At 49.0% G+C, this 26444-nt stretch overlaps 1 protein-coding gene across 1 annotated transcript in view; it reads right to left on the bottom strand.

Annotated features, from left to right (window-relative positions):
- Nucleotides 1–2: 2 nt before the first annotated feature.
- The window catches only part of vav3a (vav 3 guanine nucleotide exchange factor a), a 190641-nt gene continuing 164199 nt past the window's right edge, over nucleotides 3–26444 (bottom strand). Inside the window, 6 exon segments of the mRNA XM_078560624.1 lie at nucleotides 3–2360; nucleotides 3454–3605; nucleotides 14642–14771; nucleotides 18108–18195; nucleotides 23572–23688; nucleotides 25865–25899. Coding sequence (XP_078416750.1) covers nucleotides 2304–2360; nucleotides 3454–3605; nucleotides 14642–14771; nucleotides 18108–18195; nucleotides 23572–23688; nucleotides 25865–25899 — 579 coding nt within the window. The 3' untranslated portion in view covers nucleotides 3–2303.

Below are 26444 nucleotides of genomic sequence, written 5' to 3'. Positions count from 1 at the left end.
AGTTTAATGAAAGGTTTTTATTTAAACTTTAGAAACAGCATTTGTACATGGCAAGGATCTCCGCATCCAAAAGCAAACAAGGAATACATTTTGACCTCACATCGAGTCTCCCTGACCCTGTGAACTCCACCACTGAAGGGGTTAAAGGTCAGTTTGGTTTGGTTCTTTCACCCCATCGTCCTCAGGATTTAGCTTCGGTTCAGTCAGGGAGAGAACTTGCATTTCTACAACTATCGTCTTTCACAACCTCAGGATCTCCCAAAGCATTCACAGACAACAAAGTACTTTGACAGTGTGGTCACTGCTGTATGGTCAGAAACACTGCAGCCAGTTAGTGCACAGCAAGATCCCACAATAAGATACTGGCCAAATAATCTGTTTAATTTGAGAAATGGTTTAAAGATGAATATTGACAAATGAACATAAGTACAAACGTAATAATGAGGGGCAGGAGTAGGAATGAGGGGCAGGAGTAGGAATGAGGGGCAGGAGTAGGAATGAGGGGCAGGAGTAGGAATGGAGGGGCAGGAGTAGGAATGAGGGGCAGGGGTAGGAATGAGGGGCAGGAGTAGGAAAGAGGGGCAGGGGTAGGAATGAGGGGCAGGAATAGGCCATTTGACCCCTCGAGCCTGCTGCGCCATTTAATAAGAAGAATTACCCCCACCTTTAAATTCTGCAGCGGCATCTTTTACAGTCACCTGAGAAGATGGGGTTAGCAGGAGCTGTCTCATCTGAGAGACAGCACCTTTGACAGTGCAGCACTCCCTCAGGACTGACCCTCTGACAGTGCAGCACTCCCTCAGTACTGCCCCCCTGACAGTGCAGAACTCCCTCAGTACTGACCCTCTGACAGTGCAGCACTCCCTCAGTACTGCCCCTCTGACAGTGCAGCACTCCCTCAGTACTGGCCCTCTGACAGTGCAGCACTCCCTCAGTGCTGACCCTCCGACAATGTGGCACTCCCTCAGTACTGACCCTCTGACAGTGCAGCACTCGCTCAGTACTGACCGTCCGACAGTGCAGCACTCCCTCAGTCCTGACACTCTGACAGTGCCGCACTCCCTCAGTACTGACCCACTGACAGTGCTGCACTCCCACAGTACTGACCCTCTGACAGTGCTGTACTCCCTCAGTCCTGACCCTCTGACAGTGCAGCACTCCCTCAGTACTGACCCTCTGACAGTGCAGCACTCCCTCAGTACTGACCCTCTGACAGTGCAGCACTCCGTCAGTACTGACCCTCTGACAGTGCAGCACTCCCTCAGTACTGACCCTCTGACAGTGCAGCACTCCCTCAATACTGACCCTCTGACACTGCTGCACTCCCTCAATACTGACCCTCTGACAGTGCAGCACTCCCTCAGTCCTGACACTCTGACAATGCTGCACTCCCTCAGTACTGACCCTCTGACAGTGCAGCACTCCCTCAGTACTGACCCTCTGACAGTGCAGCACTCCCTCAGTACTGACCCTCTGACAGTGCAGCACTCCCTCAGTACTGACCCTCTGACAGTGCAGCACTCCCTCAGTCCTGACCCTCTGACAGTGCTGCACTCCCTCAGTCCTGACCCTCTGACAGTGCAGCACTCCCTCAGTATTGACCCTCTGACAGTGCAGCACTCCCTCAGTACTGACCCTCTGACAGTGCTGTACTCCCTCAGTCCTGCCCTTGGAGTTTCAGCTTGAACTTTGTGCTCAACCTTCTGGAGTGGGAACTGAACCCATGACTTTGTGACTTTGGGGTGAGAGTGCTACTCACTGATTTAAAAGTTTAAGCCATTCCTGGACTGGTCTGTCGGAGTTCAGTGTGAATCTTATACAGGGGCTGTGTTCTGTAATTAGTGCGACAATGAGGTAATCTTTGCTAAATTCAATTCTTTCCACTATACACACAGCAGTCAGTATCCAGGCAGCAAATAAACCTGGGCTTTACACTCCATCTCCAAATGATGGATCCCCAGATTGCCAGAATTCGCATTGTTAGATTGATGTGGGCTGCGTGTCTCAATCAGCAAAAAGCCTGAGTCAGTTCAATTCCAATGTGGGAAGTGGAGATGGTGAAATTGGTTCTAAGGGGAGCGTCTACTATCCAGTCCCCATCCTCCCCCTTACCCCAGACCAGATTGTCATCTTGTTCCTAACAAAGTCTCAATGAACCTGTTGGCTCCTGAAATCACAGTTCATAATGTGAAGACCAACAGGGAACTTGCAGTGAGGAATACTCTTCACCAGACTCCTAGATCATTGGCTGGTTTGCAATCATCTTAATTCACTGATCCCTGAGATTCAGGTGAAGTAACGAGTCAGTCTGTGAAACAATCTTCCTCCTCTTCCACATATGTTGAGGGAAACCATCCAATCTGAAATAAATCAAGAGAGGCATTTTGATTATCATGTCGGCAAATTTCACACTCACATTGGAACGGCCACACCTCAGAGATCTAACCCTCCTTCCAATGTGGAAGATTCCAGTTGAGCTGCTCTCTCCCCACTGAGGGTGATGGTTCATAGCGAGAATCACACAGCTCAGAACAAGGCCATTCGGCCCATCGTGCCTGTGCTGGCCCTCTGAAAGAGCTCTCCAATTGGACCCATTCCCCCTGCTCTTTCCCCATAGCCCTATAAATTCCCCCCTTTTCAAGTATTTCTCCAATTCCCTTTTGAAAGTTATTATTGAATCTGCTTCCACCGCCCTTTCAGGCAGCGCCTTCCAGATCACAACAACTCGCTGTGTAAAAAAAATTCTCCTCATCTCCCCCTCTGGTTACTTCTTTATTCTTTCATGAGGTGTAGGTGCTGCTGGCAAGGCAGCACTTACTGCACATCCCTAATTACCCTTCAACTGAGTGGCTCGGCCATTTCAGAGGGCATTTAAGAGTCAACCTCATTGCTGTGGGTCTGGAGTCACATGTAGGCCAGACCCAGGTAAGGACGACAGATTTCCTTCACCAAAGGACATTAGTGAACCAGATGGGTTTTAACAACAGTTGGTGATAGTTTCAGCATCACCATTACTGAAACTAGCTTTAGATTCCAGATTTATTAATTGAATTCAAATTTGACCGGCTGTTGTGCTGGGATTTGAACCTGTGCCCACAGAGCATCCACAGGGCCCAGTGACATTACCATCATGCCATCGTCTCCCCAGTTATCTTCAATCTGTGTCCCTCTGGTTACCGATTCTCCTGCCACTGGAAACAGTTTCTCCTTATTTACTCTATCAAAGATCTTCATGATTGTGAACACCTCAATTAAATCTCCCCCCTTAACTTTCTCTGCTCTAAGGAGAACAATCCCAGCTTCTCCAGTCTCTCCACATGAACTAACGTACGCAGGGCTATGGAGCAAAACCAGTGGAACTAATTGGATAGTTCTTTAAAGGAGCTGGCACAGGCACGATGGGCTGAATAGCCTCCTCCTGGTCAAGGCAATTCCCAATGCGGTGTGACTCACCCTCCCATTGACAGCTCCTCGCCACCAGCCATTGGATCCGTTCTTGCTGTAAATCTTCACCATGTCCCCCTCCTGAAGCGACAGTTCCCTCATGTCTCTGGCTGAGAAGGCATACTGAGCCACTGCAACGCCCACCACCTTCGGGGTCAAAGCTGCCAACAACAAAGAAAAGGATTGCATTTCTATAGCACCCCTCACCACGAACAGCAATGTGCTAAAAGCAAGGCAATTAGTTTGATTGATCATGGATAAGGAATTAATATTGGTCAGGACAGGTACGAGAACTCTCCCGCTCTTCAAATACTGCGGAACAACCTTTTACTGGCACCCAAAAGGCTAGAAGGATTAATGTCTCATCCCATAGAGCACTCGCTCAGTACTGAACCTCTGACAGTGCAGCACTCCCTCAGTACTGACCCTCTGACAGTGCAGCACTCCCTCAGTACTGACCTTCTGACAGTGCAGCACTCCCTCAGTACTGACCTTCTGACAGTGCAGCACTCCCTCACTACTGACCCTCTGACAGTGCAGCACTCCCTCAGTACTGACCCTCTGACAGTGCAGCACTCCCTCAGTACTGACCCTCTGACAGTGCAGCACTCCCTCAGTACTGACCCTCCGACAGTGCAGCACTCCCTCAGTACTGACCCTCTGACAGTGCAGCACTCCCTCAGTACTGACCTTCTGACAGTGCAGCACTCCCTCAGTACTGACCCTCTGACAGTGCAGCACTCCCTCAGTACTGACCCTCTGACAGTGCAGCACTCCCTCAGTACTGACCCTCTGACAGTGCAGCACTCCCTCAGTACTGACCCTCTGACAGTGCAGCACTCGCTCAGTGTCAGCCTGCATTATGGAGATATATTTCCCAGGTTAACAAACAGCGGGAATGAATTTGATGAGCAGATTTTCAAAGTTAAAGAGACAGTCAAGAACTATAATGTTGTAATAATGAGGGAAATCCAAATTTCCTGGGCAATTTTTGTTTAGTCAATGCTTGGGGGTTCCAAAGCATCCCCCAACATGTTTGGGCATATCTCTGGGGTACGATCTTCTGGTGATCAAAAGTTCTGGGCCATGAAGTCTCATGGATGCCTTGGAATTCAGAGACCTGTATCTAATGACACTTTCTCCTGATTATCAGTGGCAACCCTCCCTCAGCTGATGAATCAGTGCCCCTCCATGTTGAACACCACTTGGAGGAAGCACTGAGGGTGGCAAGGACATAGAATGTACTCTGGGTGGGGGACTTCAATGTCCATCACCAAGAGTGTGAGCTCGTGGTGAGGGAACAAACAAGAGGGAAAAACATATTTGACCTCATCCTCACCAACCTGCCTGCTGCAGATGCATCTGTCCATGACAGTATCGGTAGGAGAGACCACCGCACAGTCATTGTGGAGACAAAGTCTCACCTTCACATTGAGGATACCCTCCATCGTGTTGTGTGGCACTACCACCGTGCTAAATGGGATGGATTTTGTAACAGATCTAGCAGCTCAAGACTGGGCATCCATGAGGTGCTGTGGGCCATCAGCAGCAGCAGAATTGAACTCAAACACAATCTGTAACCTCAGGGCCCAGCATATCTCCCACTCTACCATTACCATCAAGCCAGGGGATCAACCCTGGTTCAATGAAGAGTGCAGGAGGGCATGTCAGGAGCAGCACCAGGCATACCCAAAAATGAGGTGTCAACCTGGTGAAGCTACAACACAGGATTACTTGCATGCCAAACAGCATAAGCAGCAAACGATGGACTAAGCGATTCCACAATCAACGGATCAGATCTAAGCTCTGCAGTCCTGCCACATCCAGTTGTGAATGGTGGTGGACAATTACACAACTCAGGAGGAGGAGGCTGCACAAATATCCCCATCCTCAATGATAGGGGAGCCCAGCACATCAGTGCAAGAGATAAGGCTGAAGCATTTGCAACAATCTTCAGCCAGAAATGCCGAGTGGATGATCCATCTCAGCCTCCTCTGGAGGTCCCCAGCATCACAGATGCCAATTCTTCAGCCAATTCGATTCACACCACATGATATCAAGAAATGGCTGAAGGCACTGGATACTACAAAGGCTATGGTCCCTAACAATATTCCGGCAATAGTACTGAAGACTTGTGCTCCAGATCTTGCCCCACCCCTAGCCAAGCTGTTCCAGTACAGCTACAACACTGGCATCTACCTGGCAATGTAGAAAATTGCCTGAGTATGTCCTGTACACAAAAAGCAGGACAAATCCAACCAAATCCAAACAAATCCAATTAACGCCCCATCAGTCTACTCTCCATTATCAGTAAAGTAATGGAAGGGGTCATCAACAGTGCTATCAAGCGGCACTTGATTAGCAATAACCTGTTCACTGATGCCCAGTTTGGGTTCTGCCAGGGCCACTCAGCCCCTGACCTCATTACAGCCTTGGTTCAAACATGGACAAAAGAAATGAACTCTTGAGGTGAGGTGAGAGTGACTGCCCTTGACATCAAGGCAGCATTTGACCGAGTGTGGCATCAAGGAGCCCTAACAAAACTGGAGTCAATGGGAATCAGGGGGAAAACTCTCCACTGGTTGGAGTCATACCTAGCACAAAGGAAGATGGTTGTGGTTGTTGGAGGTCAGTCATCTCAGCTCCAGGACATCACTGCAGGAGTTCCTCAGGATAGTGTCCTCAGCCCAACCATCTTCAGCTGCTTCATCAATGACCTTCCTTCCATCATAAGGTCAGAAGTGGGGATGTTCACTGATGATTGCACAATGTTCAGCACCATTCATGACTCCTCAGATACTGAAGCAGTCCATGTCCAAATGCAGCAAGACCTGGACAATATCCAAACTTGGGCTGACAAGTGGCAAGTAACATTTGCACCACACAAGTGTCAGGCAATGACCATCTCCAACAAGAGAGAATCCAACCATTGTCCCTTGATGTTCAATGGCAATACCATCACTGAATCCCCCACTATCAACATCCTGGGGGTTACCATTGACCAGAAACTGAACTGGACTAGCCATATAAATACTGTGGCTACAAGAGCAGGTCAGAGGCTAGGAATCCTGCGACGAGTAACTCACCTCCTGACTCCCCAAAGCCTGTCCACCACCTACAAGGCACAAGTCTGGAGAGTGATGGAATACTCCCCACTTGCCTGGATGAGTGCAGCTCCCACAACACTGAAGAAGCTTGACACCATCCAGGACAAAGCAGTCCACTTGATTAGTATTACATCCATAAATATTCACTCCCTCCACTACCAACGCACAGTAGCAGGAGTGTGAACTGTCTACAAGATACAGTGCAGGAATTCACCAAGGCTCCTTCGACAGCACCTTTCAAACCCACAAACACTGCCATCTAGAAGGACAAGGGCAGCAGACACATGGGAACACCACAGCCTGGAAGTTCCCCTCCAAGTCACTCACCATCCTGACTTGGAAATATATCGCCATTCCTTCACTGTCGCTGGGTCAAAATCCTGGAACTCCCTCCCTAACAGCACTGTGGGTGTACCTACACCACATGGACTGCAGCGGTTCAAGAAGGCAGCTCACCACCACCTTCTCAAGGGCAATTAGGGATGGGCAATAAATGCTGGTCCAGCCAGCGAAGCCCACATCCCATGAATGGAAAATGAAAAATAAATGGTGGTGGTAGAGAATTGGAGGATTGTTACACACAGCATTGTGTAAACTAACAGCGAGAAGGGTAAACTTGGGAATTGTAGGCCAATCCAATTATCATCAATGCCAGGGGAGCTTTTAGAAATAATAATCCTGGACAAAAATAACAGCCACTTAACCAAAAAGAAAACCAGCATGGATTTGTTCAGGAGTAATCCTTTTGACTAACTCAATTGATTTTTCTGATGATGTAACAGAGAGTGTGTGTGAGGCCAATAAACTTGATGTTGTGAACATCGACCTGAGAAAGGCATTTGATAAAATGCCAGACAACAGGCTAATTAGCAAAATTAAAGCCCAAGGGATCAAAGGGTTAGTAGCAGTAATGATATGAAACTAACTCAGCGGCAGGTAAGAGGACATGCTGAATAGTTATTTCCAGGGGAGTTCCCAGGGTTCAGTGATTGGTGCACATCTGATTTTGATATACATTAATGACTTTGATACAAATACACAATTTCCAAATTTGAGGATCGCAGGGACCTTTATTTTTTTGTTGGATGTGGGCATCACTGGCAAGGCCAGCATTTGTTGCCCATCCCCAATTGACCTTGAGCTGAGTGTCTTGCTAGGACATTTCAGAGGGCAGTTGAGAGTCAGCCACATTGCTGTGGGTCTGGAGTCACATGTAGGCCGGACCGGGTAAGGACGGCAGATTTCCTTCCCTAAAGGGCATTAGTGAACCAGATGGGTTTTTACAACAGTTGAGAATAGTTTCAGGGTCACCATTGCTGAGACTAACTTTAATTTGTGATTTATTAACTTACTTGATCATGTAGTAAACAGTGAGGAAACTGGGGACAGGCTTCAGGAGGATATAAGCAGGCTGGTGGGATGGGTGGACAGGTGGCAGGTCATGAATGATGGTGGACAATTAAACAACTCACTGGATGAGGTGGCTCCACAAATATCCTCATCCTCAATGATGGGGGAGCCCAGTACATCAGTGTAAAAGATAAGGCTGAAGCATTTGTTACAATCTTCAGCCAGAAGTGCCGAGTGGATGATCCATCTCGGCCTCCTCTGGAGGTCCCCAGCATCACAGGTGCCAGTCTTCAGCCAATTTTATTCACTTTGGCAATAGTACTGATGACTTGTGCTCCAGAACTTGCTGTGCCCCTAGACAAGCTGTTCCAGTACAGTTACAACACTGGCATCTACCCGGCTATGTGGGAAATTGCCCCGGTATGTCCCATACACAAAAAGCAGGACAAATCCAACCTGGCCAATTACCGCCCCATCAGTCCACACCCCATCATCAGTAAAGTAATGGAAGGGGTCATCAACAGTGCTATCAAGCGACTTAGCAATAACCTGCTCATTGATGCCCAGTTTGGGTTCTGCCAGGGTCACTCAGCTCCTGACCTCATTACAGCCTGGGCTCAAACATTGAAAAAAGAGCTGAACTCCCGAGGTGAGGTGAAAGTGACTGCCCTTGACATCAAGGCAGCATTTGACTGAGTGTGGCATCAAGGAGCCCGAGCAAAACTGGAGTCAATGGGAATCAGGGGGAAAGCTCATCGCTGGTTGGAGTCATACCGAGCGCAAAGGAAGATGTTGGAGGTCAGTCATCTCAGCTTCAGGACATCACTGCAGGAGTTCCTCAGGGTAATGTCCTCGGCCCAACCATCTTCAGCTACTTCATCAATGACCTTCCTTCCATCATAAGGTCAGAAGTGGGGATGTTTGCTGATGATTGAACAATGTTCAGCACCATTCACGACTCCTCAGATACTGAAGCAGTCCATGTCCAAATGCAGCAAGACCTGGACAATATCCAGGCTTGGGCTGACAAGCGGCAAGTAACATTCGCACCACACAAGTGCCAGGCAATGACCATCTCCAACAAGATTGAATCTAACCATCCCCCCTTGACATTCAATGGTATTACCATCACTGAATCCTCCATGATCAACATCCTGGGAGTTACCATTGACCAAAAACTGAACAGGACTAGCCATATAAATACTGTGGTTACCAGAGCAGGTCAGAAACTAGGAATCCTGCCACAAGTAACTCACCTCCGGACTCCCCAAAGCCTGTCGACCATCTATACAAGGCACAAGTCAGGAGTGTGATGGAATATTCTCCACTTGCCTGGATGAGTGCAGCTCCCACAACACTCAAGAAGCTTGAAACCATTCAGGACAAAGCAGCCTCGCTTGATCAGTACCACATCCACAAACATTCACTCCCTCCACCACCGACACACAGTGACAGCAGTGTGTAACATCTACAAGATACACTATAGGAATTCACCAAGCCTCTTTAGACAGCACCTTCCAAACTCACAACCACTACCATCTAGAAGGACAAGAGCTGTAGACCCATGGGAAAACCACCACCTGGAAGTTCCCCTCCAAATCACTCACCATCCTGACTTGGAAATATATTGCCGTTCCTTCACTGTCGCTGGATCAAAATTGTGGAACTCCCTTTCTAAAGGCACTGTGGGTGTACCTATAGTGCATGGGCTGCAGCAGTTCAAGAAGGCAGCTCACTGCTACCTTCTTAAGGGCAGCTAGGGATGGGCAATAACTGTTTGCCTAGCCAGCGATGCCCACACCCCATGAATTAATAAATAAAAGGTCAAATTCAACACCGAAAAGTGTGAGATGATGCATTTTGGTAGAGAGAATGAAGAGAGACAGTTCAAATGAAATGGTTGAATTTTAAATGGGGTACAAGAGCAGAGAAGCCTGGGGTCGATTGTGCACAAATCATTCAAGATGACAGAACAGGTTAACAAATCAGTCCTTAAGGATCATGGGATCCTGGGGCTTTATAAACAGAGGCTTCGGGTACAAGATGTAGGAGGTTATATGAAATTGATATAAAACACTGATTAGACCCCAACTGGGGGGGTCGGGTCTAATTCTGGGCTCCTCACTTCAGGAATGTAAAAGCTTTCGAGAGGTGGCAGAGGGGATTGACCAGAATCGGGGCAGGGGTGAGGGAGTTCAGTTCATGTGGAGGAGGTTCAGGAAGAGTTTAGTTTGAGTCAATGAAGAGAAACTGTCCTGAATCTTCTGAGAACGGCAATTGCCAGCGGATTTCCACTCTGCTCCTACATTCCTCCCCCAGGCCGGAGCTCCACATTTCCGGCCGGGACATCCAATCCCGGCTTCTCCAGAAATGCGAGTGTACCTGAAATGGAACCGCTTCTTCATTGCTCTGGGTCACAAGGGGACAACAAACCAAGCCCCCTCTTTACCGTCGCCTGTTATGTACTTTAAATGTGCCAAAGCTTCTTTAAAAAGCCACAAGAGGAGGTGCGGGGGGGGGGGGTAGGGGGTAGGGTGGCAGGTAGTTTAAAGTATATTCGGGAGGCAAGGGGGTGTCGGGAGGGGTACAGGGGGTCAGAGGGGGTGGTCAGGGGGTCGAGGGGGAGTCAGGAGGGAGTTGGCGGTTCAGGGGGGAGTTGGGTGGTCGGGGGCATTAGTCTGGGGTCAAGGAGGGAGTGGGGAGGTAGTCAGGAGGTTCACGTGGTGTAGGGTGAAAGAGGTGGTAGCCAGGGGGTCGATGGGGCGTCAGGGGGTCAGTGTGAGTGATTGGAGGTTTAACTGTATAGTTACCCTGGGTTAAAGGTTTTCTTCTGTCTAACGTTTCCTGGGTAAGTTTCCAGGTAAATAATTTGGAACTGTCCGAAGTCTCCGACTCTAACTTAGAGCTGCAAACCTTTTGGAAGGGTCTCGGGGGGCAGGGGAATAGCCCATTGTAAATTAAAACTACCAGGGCGATTCCCACAGAGTCAGCATGTTGGGACTTCTGAAGGGTCCTGTAGCGCAGATCCTGGGGTGCGCCCAGTCTCCGACTATCCCAAGGTCAGAAGTTCTGGGCCATTGTTTCCATTGGCAGGAGGGTTGATGAGCAGAGGGCATGGGTTTAAGGAGATTGGCAGAAATACCAGAGACAACATGAGGAAAACCTTTCCCATGCCATGTGTGATGAGAGTTTAGAATGCACTCCCTGATGGGGACATGGATACACTTTCAATAGAAACTTCAATGGAAACTGGATGAATTCTTGAAGGAGAAAAAGTTTCAGGGAGATGGGGAAAGGGCAAAGGAGCAGGTTAACCTGCTTGTTCTTTAAGCGAGCTGGCACAGGTCCGATGGGCTGAATATCCCCCCCGTGTGCCGTACTATAATAAGCCCCTGGAGTTCAGCTTGAACCCACAACATTCTGACTCACAGCTGAGAGGTGCTACCCACTGAGTCTCGATGGATACAGGATAAAGAGGAGCCAGGGGAACCAATGTAATGTCTTTCACTGTGAATCTGGGCGTGAATCTGCTTCAAAAGACCAGGCAAAGTATAACAGGAGGCAGATTCTGTGTGTAACACTGCCCTCTCCTGTTCTGTGGAAGGGAATCTACAGAGTGGAGAGAATTGAACACAACAAGCAGAAAGTTTACTTTCCACACACACTGAGGGTGGAATTTTCCATTCCCGTTGGCGTTGGGTGTGATTGGCGGGTGTGAGTGGACAACATGGCAAGAAGGCCAAAAATCGGTTTGACACTGTTGTGGATCCAGTTTGCAATCTTCCTCTCCGCCTGTCACTGGCTCCGCCTGTCACTGGCTCCGCCTGTCACTGGCTCCGCCTGTCACTGGCTCCGCCTGTCACTGGCTCCGCCTGTCACTGGCTCCGCCTGTCACTGGCTCCGCCTGTCACTGTCATTTCCCACTGTCCAACGCCGGGAACCTAATTTCAATGCATTTGCATCTCATTATCTTGCCTGCCTGTCAGAATCATCCCCCACACCCCCCTCCCCACACTGGATCACCACATCGGCCTGATCGCACCCGGACGTGTTTCACAACTGTACATAAGCGACGTGCACCGGGTGAGCTGCACTTCCCTCGGGGTTTCGAGGTTTATTTGCCTATCTGGCTTCGGGCAGCACTCACAGTCTCAGTGCCAGGATTCACAGGCAGCTCCACATCACTGTTAGGGGAGGCTCACGGGCAGGTCTCTACCCACCAGACCAGCCGTAAGGCGGGGGTGGCTTTTCAATGGCTGCTGGGTGAGGGCTGTACAGGGGAAGGGGGGTATCCCAGGGTGTGTGTGGGGGGACACCTGTTGATCTGTGCAAGTGGCCTCAGGATGGTGAGGACTGAGGAGGCAGCCTCCAGAGGAGATGAGGCCAGATGGAGATGTGAGGGTGAGTGTGAGATAGTGAGTGGTGATGTCCCTTGAGCTGGCAGTGAGTGAGATGCCAGTGAATGTGTGATGGGCGTGTGAGTGTGTGAGTTTAGAGGGATGAGATGGTTGCTTTACCCTGGGGGCATGGATAGGATCATTCACCCTCTTTCTGCACTGGATGGCCGACCTCCTGTGTGCAGAGTTGGCACTGATCCCCACTGGCACTGCTTCCAAAGCCAGAGTGGTGAGACTGATAGACTTCCTGTGACCAGAGTGTGGGTGGAGGACATCGCTGGGGAGGCTCCAAGCCATCCAGAAAGTGTCACAGGGAATGCGTCACTGAATCAGGGGGCTGAACTCTTCTTGGCTTTTGGGGTCACGTCTTCACCACAGCAGCCCTGGGCTGTAAGCATTGAGAAGGGTGCGCGCGGCTGCAGTTTAAATATGACGCCCTGCGTGAGGAATTTCCTTTTGAAATGATCAATTATCTCCCCTTCCACCATCGTCGTGAACATTCAGTTCCAGGTCATTACCTCGCACTGTGTAAAAAAAATTCTTCCCCACATTCCCCCTGTATCTCTTGCCCAAAATATCAAATCTATGTTTCCTATTCCTTGTACCATCAGATAATAGTGTAACAGGATCTGTGTAACATGGTCAGTGAAACATGGTCAGTGTAACGCGGCCTGTGTAACACAGCCTGTGCAACACGGCCTGTGTAACAAGGTCTGCGTAACATGGTCTGTGTAATACGGTCAGTGCAACAGGGTCTATGTAACGTGGTCTGTGTAAAGGGGTCTGTATAAGGGGGTCAGTGTAACATGGCCTTTGTAACGCGGCCTTTGTAATGCGGCCTGTGTAACGCGGCCTGTGTAATGCGGCCTGTGTAACGCGGCCTGTGTAACATGGCCTGTGTAACGCGGCCTGTGTAATGCGGTCTGTGTAATACGGTCAGAGTAACAGGGTCTGTGTAACACGGTCAGTGTAATATGGTCAGTGTAACAAAGTCAGTGTAACAGGGTCAGTGTAACGCGGTCTATGTAACACAGTCTGTGTAACACAGACTGTGTAACACGGTCTGTACAATGCACAATCTGGAACGTGTTCTATGGAGAGAGCGTATGTTTAGCTGCGGAGAGACCGAGCCTGGCAGGGAGAGCGAGAATGTCCTGCCTGTTGGGCTGAAATTGGACGATACATTTTGCGTTTTGGAGCCTGGTTAATCACTCCCTGACAAACAACACTGGCAATCTGACAAGGCAAGAGATTAACAACGGAGAAAATGGACTGAGCGAGCTGTACCTGACCAGAATGGAGTAGAGGAAGGAGGAAGGAAGCTGAAACCGGCAGGAGTTACAAATGAAAAGCCACAGAACACAGAAGCAGCTGAGACAGGAATGAAAGAGAAGAAATTAATTATAAACACACAAGATAAAAGTCTCAAGTGAAAACACGCTCACTTCTGACAGAACGGGATCGATTCAGTTACACTACACCCTCTACTCATGGTGTTTTATGCATTATAGCTGATTTTAAATGTGCGTCTCTACACTGGCTTCTCCGGCTCTCCCTTACCATTGTCCTGTGTACACATTGTCTTGAATTTAAAATTCTCCTCATTATGCAAATCCCTCCATGGCCTCAACCCCACTTTCATCTCTGCAACCACCTCCGGCCCTACAACCCTTGAGATATCCTCCAATTCTGGCCTCTTGAACGTTCCTGATTGTAATTGTTCCACCATTGGTGACTGTGCTTTTTGTGAAGATAGGAACAGACGAGTTGTGAGACTAGAACAATCCCAGAGTCCACCCTGTTCACCATCTACTATCCTGGTAGTCACATGATCCAATGAGAATGGAGTTATTGACCAATCACAGTGATCGATCTCTGTCGGTGAGTCTACAACACCCCCAGACATGAGGTGAGGAAAACCCCCAGTGGGGGTGGGGGGAGCTTTGGGAACCATAGGGCCAAAGTCACCTGTTCCTCCCAAACTCACTCCACTCACCACACGTCAGGTCTCCAATTAGTCAGATACCGGAGCCCAAAATGTTATTTTCTGGGAGAAATCTCCCTCATCTCCATTTGAATGAATCAACACTAACAGCTTCCACCCTGTCCCTAGTGAACCTGTTTGATAGATTAATCACCCACTCACTGAAATACTGTTTCCCCAGATTAGTTTTAAATTTCCCCGTCAAGCTCAGGCTGTGTTCTCTGGATCGTCTGTTCCGGACACAGTGAGACAGCTGCTCATGGCCGACATGATCCAGTTTAAAAGATTCTAACATCTGAATTGTTTTACTCACTGTTGCCAAGCAGTGTAGGGAAATGGAGCAGTGTATGAGTACTCACAGTGACCCCGGCCTCGGTGAGCTCTGTGACCTGAGACGTCCTCGGGGTCTTTGTAGGGGTACTGGAGAGTTGTGTCCAAGGAGCGAAAACCCTCTTTCAGTGAATGATATTTATAATAGTCTACAAGTTCCTGTTAATAAAGAACATGCAGGTTAATAATCTGTGGAATCACCGAGAAATCTTATAAAAATGTGGAAGAATACAGCACCAGAACGAGACTATTCATCCCAGGGTGAGTGTGCCAGCGTTGTCCAGTTAGTGGCACTGCCCCCCGTGTTGGGACCACCTTCTTGTTCAAATTCATTTTGTTGTTTTAATCACTGCATCAGCTTTGTTGAAAAAAGAGACATGGGGCGGAATTTTACGCCAGCGGGATTTTACAGTCCTGCCGAAGCCAATGGAGTTTAGAATGCCTCGCAGCATTTTATGGCCCCGTCCCCACCGCGATAGGGCTGTAAAATTCTGGCCGTGCTGTTGAAGCTTTTGGTCTTGGACTCATCAGGACAGGTGCAAGAATACCAAGTTTCAAAGCAAACAACAATTTATACTGCATGAGCAAAGGGTGCTGATTGGGCAGCAAGTCAACTCTGATTGGTTGAGGTGTTGTCTTGGAGAATGCACCATTTATAAGAATAATTCCCAGGTTAAAGAACTGTAGCTATGAGGATAGATTGGAGAGGTTGGGACTGTTTTCCTTGGAGAAAAGGAGGCTGAGAGGAGACTTGATGGAGGTATTCAAAATCCTGAGGGGTATGGACAGGGTAAATAGTGAGAAACTGTTCCCACTCAAGAGAGCATCAAGAACTAGAGAGCACAGATTCAAAATAATTGGCAAAAGGGGTAAATGTGATGTGAGGAAAATCTTTTCACCCAGAGGATGGTTGGAGTCTGGAACGAACTCCCTGAAAGGGTGGTGGAGGCAGGTTCGATCGAGGTATTCAGAAGGGAACTGGATTGCTACCTGAAAAGAGAGAATGTGCAAGGTTACGGGGATAAGGCAGGGGAGTGGGACTAGGTGGAATGCTCTTTCAGAGAATCAGTGCAGACTCGATGGGCTTAATGGCCTCCTTCTGCACTTTAAAGATTCCGTGATACCCCCAAGCTTTTGATCAAATTCAAACAAGGCAAGTTGACTCTGATTGGTCAAGTCGTTGCCATGGGGAATGCATCAGGAATGCAACTATCCCCCCAAGCATTTGTTTAATTGAGTTCGACACAATGCCTGGAGATATTCTCTCTGCTGGCAGACAACAGGTCCCTATAGCTTCGAAAAAGCATAAATGAGTCACATTGTGAGCCTGACAGATAACCATAAATTGTTTGTCAGTGTAATTCTTAGCAAACCCGGGAGTGTTCAGTAAGTGCTGTCTAATCGTGGAATCACATCTAATGTTGCACACTATGTTCTGAGTTTTGCAAGTATGGACTGGTTGAGTGTGGTTAGTACTCAAAGGGAAGTGCAGTTTAATATAATCCAGCCGTGGTTGGGATATATATGCTGCATGGCTGGCATCAGACCCATTCACTGTATATCGCGCAAACTCATGAACAGGCCTAAGGCCACCATTTTCAGACCCAGTCTACCTCAAATTACTTTGGAAGGTTAAGGTATCTCAAAAATGTGGGCAGCAGGTGAAGCTAAGTGTTTCACGCTGCTCCTATGCAGTGACAACACAGATGGTGTTTTCTACTAAGAGGATGCTGCCTTCAAGTCAAAAGGATGTTCTGCCTGCCAGAAAAAGGAGTAATGTATGTGAATTTCAGTGGCAGTGTGATGCCAGGTATGTAGACTGTATGTCCCAATGACTGGTGGATCGTTCAAACAGCACATCCCATCGGTTATTTGCAATAGGCAGAGTACTAACTGTACTCAACCTGTCTGTGGCTGTTAAACTCAGAATATAGGGTCCAACATCAGATGTGATTCCACGATTGGACAGCACTTCACTTACTGACAATCCCGAGTGTGTCAAGAATTACACATAGACTGGTTACAACACAGAAGGAGGCCATTCAGCCCATCGAACCTGTGCCAGCACTGCACAAGAATAATCCAGTTAGTTCCACTTCCCTGCCCAATTCCAGTTACCCTGCATTTCTTTGTTTCCTTCAGTATTTTATCCAATTATCTTCTGGAAACCTTGATTGAACCTGCCTGTCCCACCTTTTCAGGCAGTGCATTTCAGACCATAAGCAGTTATTGCATTAAAATACTTTTCTTCATGTTCCCTTTGTTTTTATTGTTAATCATATAAGCATAGAAACTACCAGCAGGAGTAGGCCATTCGGCCCTTTGAGCCTGCTCCGCCATCCAATATGATCTTGGCTGATCCTCTATCTCAACACCAGACCCCCACTGTTTCCCCCCATACCCCTTGTGGCCTTTAGAATCTAGAAACCTGTCTAAGTCCTTCCTAAATATATTCAGTGGCTTAGCCTCCACAGCCTCTGTGGTAGAGAATTCCACAGGTTCACCACCCTCTGAGTGAAGGTGTTTCTCCTCATCTCAGTCCTAAATGGTCTACCCCGTATCCTGAAACTGTGACCCCTTGTTCTAGGCCCTCAAGCCAGAGGAAACATCATCCCTGCATCCAGTCTGTCCATTCCTGTCAGAATTTTATACGTTTAAAATGAGATCCCCTCTCATTCTTCTAAACTCCAGTGAATAAAGGTCTAGTCGGCCCAATCTATTGTCATTTGACAAACCTGTAATGCCAGAAATCATTCTGGTGAACATTTGTTGCATTCCCTCAATGGCAAGTATATCCTTTCTTAGGTAAGGAGACCAAAACTGCACACAATACTCCAGGTGTGGTCTCACCAAGGCCCTGTACAGCTGCAGTAAGACATCCTTGCTCCTGTACTCAAGCCCTCTCGCAATGAAGGCCAACATACCATTTGCCTTCTTAACTGCTTGCTGCACCTGCATGCTTGCTTTCAGTGACTGGTGTACAAGGACACCCAGGTCCCTTTGTGCATCAACATTTCCCAATCTATCGCCATTTCCCACACGAACAACCAGGTTAAGGTTATCAGTCAGGCTCACAATGTACTCACTTACATTTGTTCGAAGCGATAGGGACCCGTCCTCTGCAAACAGAAAGACTATGTCCAGGCATTGTGTAATTAAACAAAAACATGGGTGACAACTGTTCCCTGGGACACTCCCCATGACAATGCCTCAACCAATCAGAGTTGAATTGCCGTTCTTGACTTGGAAATATATCGGCCGTTCCTTCCCGATCGCTGGGTCAAAATCCTGGAACTCCCTCCCTAACAGCACTGTGGGTGTACCTACACCACATGGACTGCAGCGGTTCAAGAAGGCAGCTCACCACCACCTTCTCAAGGGCAATTAGGGATGGGCAATAAATGCTGGCCCAGCCAGCGACTCCCACATTTTGAGAATAAATACACATAAAGAATTCTTTTTGAAGCCAAGTATTTCAATGTGAAGATTACTCACGGTTAAACCATGGAACCTTTTGTTTTCTGTAATGTGAAAAGACGAATCTCTGGAAATAATTTTGATGTGTTTCACCTCATTGTTGTACCTGCTCAGAGATTGAGAAATGGATATGAAACAGACAGGGTCATGTGATGATACAAAAACAATAATCTCATTACACTGTCAGGCTTTTTAATCACACTGCAAACTCTTCCACTGCCTCACACTGTTGTCCAGGTGTCCAGATATTGAGTCTACAGCACAGAGACAGGCCATTCAGTCCAACTGGCCTGTGCTGCTGTTCACACTCCACACAAGTCCCCTCCCATTCCAACTACCTAATTTTAGCCTTTCAGTTTATCTTTCTATTCCCTCCTCTCTCCTGTACTTGTCTAGTTACTTGTTGAAAATATCTAAGCTATTTTACTTCATTCACTTCCTGCAATAGCAAATCCTACATTGTAACCACTTTCTAAATAAAGAAATGCCTCCATATTTTCCGAATGGATTTATTAGGAACTATCTAGTATCTATGACCCTTAGTTTTAGATTCTCCGACAGGTGGAAACATTCTCCCTACATCTCCGCTGTCTAACCCATTCACAATTTTAAAGATCCCTATCAGGTGCCCTTTAAGTCTTCTCTTTTCTCAAATAAAAACCCCAACCACTTTAATCTCTCTCGATAGCTGTAATCTTTGGTATCACGTTTAAAATTCTTTTTTTGCATGTCCTCCAATGCATCTATTTCTTTTTATAGTGTGGAGACTCGAACTGCGCACAGACCTCTAAGCGCAGTGTGGCACGAGTCTTAGATAAGTTCAATGTAACTTCACTACATTTGAATTCTAGGCCCTGAGAAATAAATCCTAATGTCTTATTCACATCATTAATTCTTTGCTAATCTACAATTCTGCTTTTATTTTTTATTCATTCACGGGATGTGGGCTTCGCTGGCTGGGCCAGCATTTAATGCCCATCCCTAGTTGCCCTTGAGAAGGTGGTGGTGAGCTGCCTTCTTGAACCGCTGCAGTCCATGTGGTGTAGGTACATCCACAGTGCTGTTAGGAAGGGAGTTCCAGGATTTTGACCCAGCGACAGTGAAGGAACAGCGATATATTTTCAAGTCAGGATGGTGAGTGACTTGGAGGGGAACTTCCAGGTGGTGGTGTTCCCATCTATCTGCTGCCCTTGTCCTTCTAGATGGTAGTGGTCATGTGTTTGGACGGTGCTGTCTAAGGAGCCTTGGTGAATTCCTGCAGTGCATCTTGTAGATGGTACACACTGCTGTCACTGTGCGTCGGTGGTGGAGGGAGTGAATGTTTGTGGATATGGTGCCAATCAAGCGGGCTGCTTTGTCCTGGACAGTGTCAAGCTTCTTGAGTGTTGTGGGAGCTGCACTCATCCAGGCAAGTGGGGAGTATTCCATCACACTCCTGACTTGTGCATTGTAGATGGTGGATGGGCTTTGGGGAGTCAGTAGGTGAGTTACTCGCTGCAGGATTCCCAGCCTCTGACCTGCTTTTATAGCCATAGTATTTATATGGCTAGTCTAGTTCAGCTCCTGGTCAATGGTAACCCCCAGGATGTTGACAGTGGGGGATTCAGTAATGGTAATGCCATTGAACATCAAGAGATGATGTTGGATTCTCTCTTGTTGGAGATGGTCATTGCCTGACACTTGTGTAGTGCGAATGTTACTTGCCACTCGTTAGCCCAAGCTTGGATATTGTCCAGGTCTTGCTGCATTTGGACATGGACTGCTTCAGTATCTGAGGAGTCATGAATGGTGCTGAACATTGTGCAATCATCAGAGAACATCCCCACTTCTGACCTTATGATGGAAGGAAGGTCATTGATGAAGCAGCTGAAGATGGTTGGGCCCTGACACTACCCTGAATAACTCCTGCACTGATGTCCAGAAGCTGAGATGACTGACCTCCAACATCCACAACCATCTTCCTTTGTGCTGGGTATGACTCCAACCAGCAGAGGATTTCCCCCAATTTCCATTGACTCCAGTTTTGTAAGGGTTCCTTGATGCCACACTTGGTCAAATGCTGCCCTGATGTCAAGGGCAGTCACTCTCACCTCACCTCGGGAGTTCAGCTCTTTTTTTCCACATTTGAACCAAGACTGTAATGAGGTCAGGAGCTGAGTGGCCCTGGTAGAACCCAAACTGAGCATCAATGAACTGGGATTAGCAATGTTATTGCTAAGCAAGTGCCGCTTGATAGCACTGTTGATGACCCCTTCCATTACTTTACTGATGATCAAGATTAGACTGAAGGGGTGGTCATTGGCCAGGTTGTATTTGTCCTGCTTTTTGTTTACAGGACATACCTGGGAAATTTTGCACATAGCCGGGTTGATGCCAGTGTTGTAGCTGTACTGGAACAGCTTGGCTAGGGGCGTGGCAAGTTCTGGAGCACAAATCGTCAGTACTTCAGGGCCCATAGTCTTTGCAGTACCCAGTGTCTTCAGCTGTTTCCTGATATCACGTGGAGAATGATTAGTTCACTTGTATCCTTAGATCCCTTTGCTCTTCAAACCCTTTTAGTTTCTTATTTTCAATGTTGTCGGTGATTATATTTTCCCTAACGAGGTGCATCATCTCACCATTAACGTGCTTTTGCTATTTAACAGCCCAGGCTGTAAATGTCCTAATGTCTCTTGTGTTATGCAGCACTTTACCCTGGATTAGCAACTCTTCAACAGTTTGGCATCATAGGGACATTTTGATATTGTGTTACTTATTTCTAAATCCAAATTATGGATGTAAATTATGAATAAGTTTGATTTCAGCACTGACCCTTGTGGAATACGTCCTTTAACCTTCTCCAATCTGAATTGTTATCCTTTCCCTCTAATCTCCACTTTCTATTGGCCAATTTTCTGTCCATTCAGCTAGTTTTCCATAGGCTCTAATCTTTGTCATGAGCCTACAATGTTGTATCTTATCAAAGGCCTTTGAAAATCCAACTATATGACATTACCTAGTATACTTCATCCATTAACTTGTAATTTTTTTGTTTTAGATGTTCTTCTGTTGCTTCTTTTAGTACAGACTCCAGTATTGTTCCTATCGCTGATGTTAAACTGTCTGGTCGACTGTTCCCAGGTTTTGTTCTTTTTTTTGTACATGGGAAGAACATTAGTTGCCCACCAGTCCTTTGGCACTACCCACTCTTCTCAGCTGGTAGTGACATCCTTTTGTCTTGTAAGTCGATGGTTTGTGCCGTGGTGGTGGTGGTGAACTCTGTGTTAAGCATCGCCTGGTGTGACTCAGGAGGCCCCCCCTGCCATGGGGGTGGGGGTGGGGGGAAGACCCTGCCATGGGGGTGGGGGTGGGGGGGAGACCCTGCCATGGGGGTGGGGGTGGGGGGGAGTTTCTGCCATGGGGGTGGGGGTGGGGGGGAGTTTCTGCCATGGGGGTGGGGGTGGGGGGGAGTTTCTGCCATGGGGGTGGGGGTGGGGGGGAGACCCTGCCATGGGGGTGGGGGTGGGGGTGGGGGGGAGACCCTGCCATGGGGGTGGGGGTGGGGGGGAGACCCTGCCATGGGGGTGGGGGTGGGGGTGGGGGGGAGTTTCTGCCATGGGGGTGGGGGTGGGGGGGAGACCCTGCCATGGGGGTGGGGGTGGGGGGGAGTTTCTGCCATGGGGGTGGGGGTGGGGGGGAGACCCTGCCATGGGGGTGGGGGTGGGGGGAAGACCCTGCCATGGGGGTGGGGGTGGGGGTGGGGGGGAGACCCTGCCATGGGGGTGGGGGTGGGGGGGAGACCCTGCCATGGGGGTGGGGGTGGGGGGGAGTTTCTGCCATGGGGGTGGGGGTGGGGGTGGGGGGGAGTTTCTGCCATGGGGGTGGGGGTGGGGGGGAGACCCTGCCATGGGGGTGGGGGTGGGGGGGAGTTTCTGCCATGGGGGTGGGGGTGGGGGTGGGGGGGAGTTTCTGCCATGGGGGTGGGGGTGGGGGGGAGACCCTGCCATGGGGGTGGGGGTGGGGGGGAGACCCTGCCATGGGGGTGGGGGTGGGGGGGAGTTTCTGCCATGGGGGTGGGGGTGGGGGTGGGGGAGAGTCTCTGCCACATTTGCTGCGGAGGGGGACAGTGGGGCTGAGAAGGTGCACGATTCTCCGGCCTCTGTTTTCTCTGGGCCCCTCTTCTTGGCCAGATGAGCTTTTGGTTTCTCCTCCACCTCTTCCAATGTCCTTCTAAACAGTCGGCCCCCAGAGGTCATGGCCGTCAGCGACTGCCTCCCAGTTGTCAGTGTCAATGTCGGACATCTTCATATCCCGCGTGCATGTGTCCTTGTAGCGAGGGTATGGACGTGACCCAGTGGTCAGTTCACCGCAAAAAAAGGCCTTTGAGTGTCCGTCTGTCATCCTGATGAATGTGGCTGAACCAGGACAGAAGTCAGTGGCTTAACAATGAGTGAAAGCTGCTGGAAAAGAGGAGCATAGCAAATAGGAGCAGGCCATTCCGCCCCTCCAGCCTGCTCCCCCATTCAACTAGACCATGGCTGATCTTCCAGTTCAACCCCATTTTCCTGCTCTATCCCCGTATACGGAGTGACCATGTCCCTAGATCTCTGAGTCAAAGACCTTGTCCTCTCAAGGGATGCTGAGGATACGTCTGAGACAGCGAAGGTGGAAACTGTTCAGCTTTTTCTCCTGTCCAGCACATGTTGTCCAGGTCTCACCATTGTAGGGGGCTGTGCTGAGGACACAGGCTCACTAGACTCGCAGTTTGGTGTTCCTACTCAGGTTGCTGTTGTTCCACACTCTCTCCCTCAGCTTGGACAGAACAGCTGCAACTTTTGCGATGCACATGTTGATCTCAGCATCAAGTGACAGATTGCTGGTGACTGTGGAGCTGAGACCACAGCCTCCAGTGTCACATTGTCAATGCTGGTCGATGGCGGGATGGCAACACCCTGGACCATGACATTTGACTTTCTGATGCTGATGGTCAAATCAAGCCCTTTACAGGAGTGAGAGAATCTGTCCATTTGCCGCTGAAGGTGTTTCTCAGTATGAAATGTTAGTGTAGCAATGTCAGCGTACAGCGACTCTCTGATGGGGACTTGGCCTACCTTTGTCTTGGATCTCAGGTGAGCAAGGCTGAACAGCTTTCTGTCAGTTCTCTGCGTGAGTAACATCATCTGGAGATGGCCAGAAGGCAAATGACAGCAGCAAAGAGAAGATGCCAAAGGGTGTCAGCACGAGAATACAATCCTGTTTAACGCAGTGCGGTCTCAAAGTGTTTCTTAACTCCAGGCTCCAGTGAAATCTTCATTTTATCAGTTTCAGTAAGAATCAAGGTAAAATCATTATTTGAAACTTTGACCATTTCTCTCTCTCAGCCACAGCTTATCCGCTCATCTTCCAATGGCCCTGTTGCTAATTTAATCTCGAGAGGGAAGATATGAAAACAATAACACAGTTACCCTGTCAGAAAGCTAATACAGAGTCAGCAACAACTCACTTGATACTGATGGCATATTCTCCCAACTCCTTCACTCTCTGCCGGATGAGGAATGTACTGTTTTCACGGTTGATAAGCTCTTTCTCGGCCTGCAGTCGGTCCATTGCTCCCGCGTACCTGACCAAGGAGGTAAATTGCTTCAGTGATTTAGGGATTTGGCAGCTGGGATTTGGTCAGTGAACAAAGACTTTCCTTTCGATAGCACCCGCCACTGCCTCAGGGTCTCACAAAATGCGGTGCAGCAAATGAAGTGCTTTTGAAGTTCAGTCACTGTTGTAATATAGGAAATCAATCGAATAATTGTGCACAGCAAGATCCCAGCAATCATAACCAAGTACAGGTAGTCCGTGATTACTAACGTTGATTGAGGGATAAATATTGGAGGGGTCATCGGGGAGAACGCCTCTGCTCTGAGCGCTGTGGGATGTTTCACATCCAACTCAGAGGGCAGAGAGGGCATTAGATTAATGTCTCACCTGAAAGATGCCTCTTTCATCAGGGTAGCGCTCAATCACTAACGCCACTCAGACAATGAAGTGCTTCCTCCATACTGACCCTCTGACAGTGCAGCACTCCCTCAGTACTGACCCTCCGACAGTGCGGCACTCCCTCAGTACTGACCCTCCGACAGTGCGGCACTCCCTCAGTACTGACCCTCCGACAGTGCGGCACTCCCTCAGTACTGACCCTCCGACAGTGCGGCACTCCCTCAGTACTGACCCTCCGACAGTGCGGCACTCCCTCAGTACTGACCCTCCGACAGTGCGGCACTCCCTCAGTACTGACCCTCCGACAGTGCGGCACTCCCTCAGTACTGACCCTCCGACAGTGCGGCACTCCCTCAGTACTGACCCTCCGACAGTGCGGCACTCCCTCAGTACTGACCCTCCGACAGTGCGGCACTCCCTCAGTACTGACCCTCCGACAGTGCGGCACTCCCTCAGTACTGACCCTCCGACAGTGCGGCACTCCCTCAGTACTGACCCTCCGACAGTGCGGCACTCCCTCAGTACTGACCCTCCGACAGTGCGGCACTCCCTCAGTACTGACCCTCCGACAGTGCGGCACTCCCTCAGTACTGACCCTCCGACAGTGCGGCACTCCCTCAGTACTGACCCTCTGACAGTGCTGCACTCCCTCAGTGCTGACCCTCTGACAGTGCAGCACTCCCTCAGTACTGACCCTCTGACAGTGCAGCACTCCCTCAGTGCTGACACTCTGACAGTGCAGCACTCCCTCAGTACTGACCCTCTGACAGTGCAGCACTCCCTCAGTGCTGACCCTCTGACAGTGCAGCACTCCCTCAGTACTGACCCTTTGACAGTGCAGCACTCTCTCAGTGCTGACCCTCTGACAGTGCAGCACTCCCTCAGTACTGACCCTCTGACAGTGCAGCACTATCTCAGTGCTGACCCTCTGACAGTGCAGCACTCCCTCAGTACTGACCCCTTGACAGTGCAGCACTCCCTCAGTACTGACCCCCTGACAGTGCAGCACTCTCTCAGTGCTGACCCTCTGACAGTGCAGCACTCCCTCAGTACTGACCCTTTGACAGTGCAGCACTCTCTCAGTGCTGACCCTCTGACAGTGCAGCACTCTCTCAGTGCTGACCCTCTGACAGTGCAGCACTCCCTCAGTACTGACCCTTTGACAGTGCAGCACTCCCTCAGTACTGACCCTTTGACAGTGCAGCACTCTCTCAGTACTGACCCTCTGACAGTGCAGCACTCCCTCAGTACTGACCCTCTGACAGTGCAGCACTCCCTCAGTACTGACCCTTTGACAGTGCAGCACTCTCTCAGTACTGACCCTCTGACAGTGCAGCACTCCCTCAGTGCTGACACTCTGACAGTGCAGCACTCCCTCAGTACTGACCCTCTGACAGTGCAGCACCCTAGTGAACCTGTTTGATAGATTAATCACCCACTCACTGAAATACTGTTTCCCCAGATTAGTTTTAAATTTCCCCGTCAAGCTCAGGCTGTGTTCTCTGGATCGACTGTTCTGGACACAGTGAGACAGCTGCTCATGGCCGACGTTATCTAGTCTCTGGATAACTTTTAAAACTTTAATCCTATTGATTCCTACAATATATATTTGCCACCTTTTCAGTCGATAACACAGCTTTGCCCGTATAAACTGCACAAAGCAAATCTTATCTCCATTTAATCCTCACATCCAATCTGTTACCATATTCACACTGCTACAGCTGAGCAACATGAGGATATCAGGGTCTGTTTCTGTCTGTTTGTACAGTTATTAGCTTCCTGTTTCTCGGATCACAAATACATACCATGAAAATCCAGAATAATCCATAGGTTTTGGAACCTGTGGGCAGAACAAGAAACATGAGGCAGTGAACGGCAATCCCCCAAATCAGTTAATGTGACATTGAGACATGGGAAGGGAGGGTGGCCATCATCTAGGTAGAGTATTGCCAGTGTCAATGCCAGTGTTAATGCCAGTGTTAATGCCAGGCCAGTGTCAGTACCAGTGTTAATGCCAGGGTCAGTGTCAATGACAGTGTTAATGTAAGGCCAGTGTCAATGCCAGTGTTAATGCCAGGGGCAGTGTCAATTCCAGTGCCAGTGTCAATGCCAGGGCCAGTATTAATGCCAGGGCCAGTGTTAATGCCAGTGCCAGTGTTAATGTCAGGGCCAGTGTCAGTGCTAGTGTTAATGTCAGGGCCAGTGTCAGTGCCAGTGTTAATGTCAGGGTCAGTTTCAGTGCCAGTGTTAATGCCAGGGCCAGTGTCAATGCCAGGGCCAGTGTCCATTGAGCAATTATCAAGACTTGCTGGCTACCCCGACCCACCCAAATAATAAAACAGTAAAATACATCAGGTCTCTCCTGCACCCAGTCACAGTTTCCAT

This window comes from Cetorhinus maximus, chromosome 17 (genome assembly GCF_964194155.1).
Source record: "Cetorhinus maximus chromosome 17, sCetMax3.hap1.1, whole genome shotgun sequence".
NCBI classification, from domain to species: Eukaryota; Metazoa; Chordata; class Chondrichthyes; order Lamniformes; family Cetorhinidae; genus Cetorhinus; species Cetorhinus maximus.
This window is presented reverse-complemented; position numbering and strand designations above follow the sequence as displayed.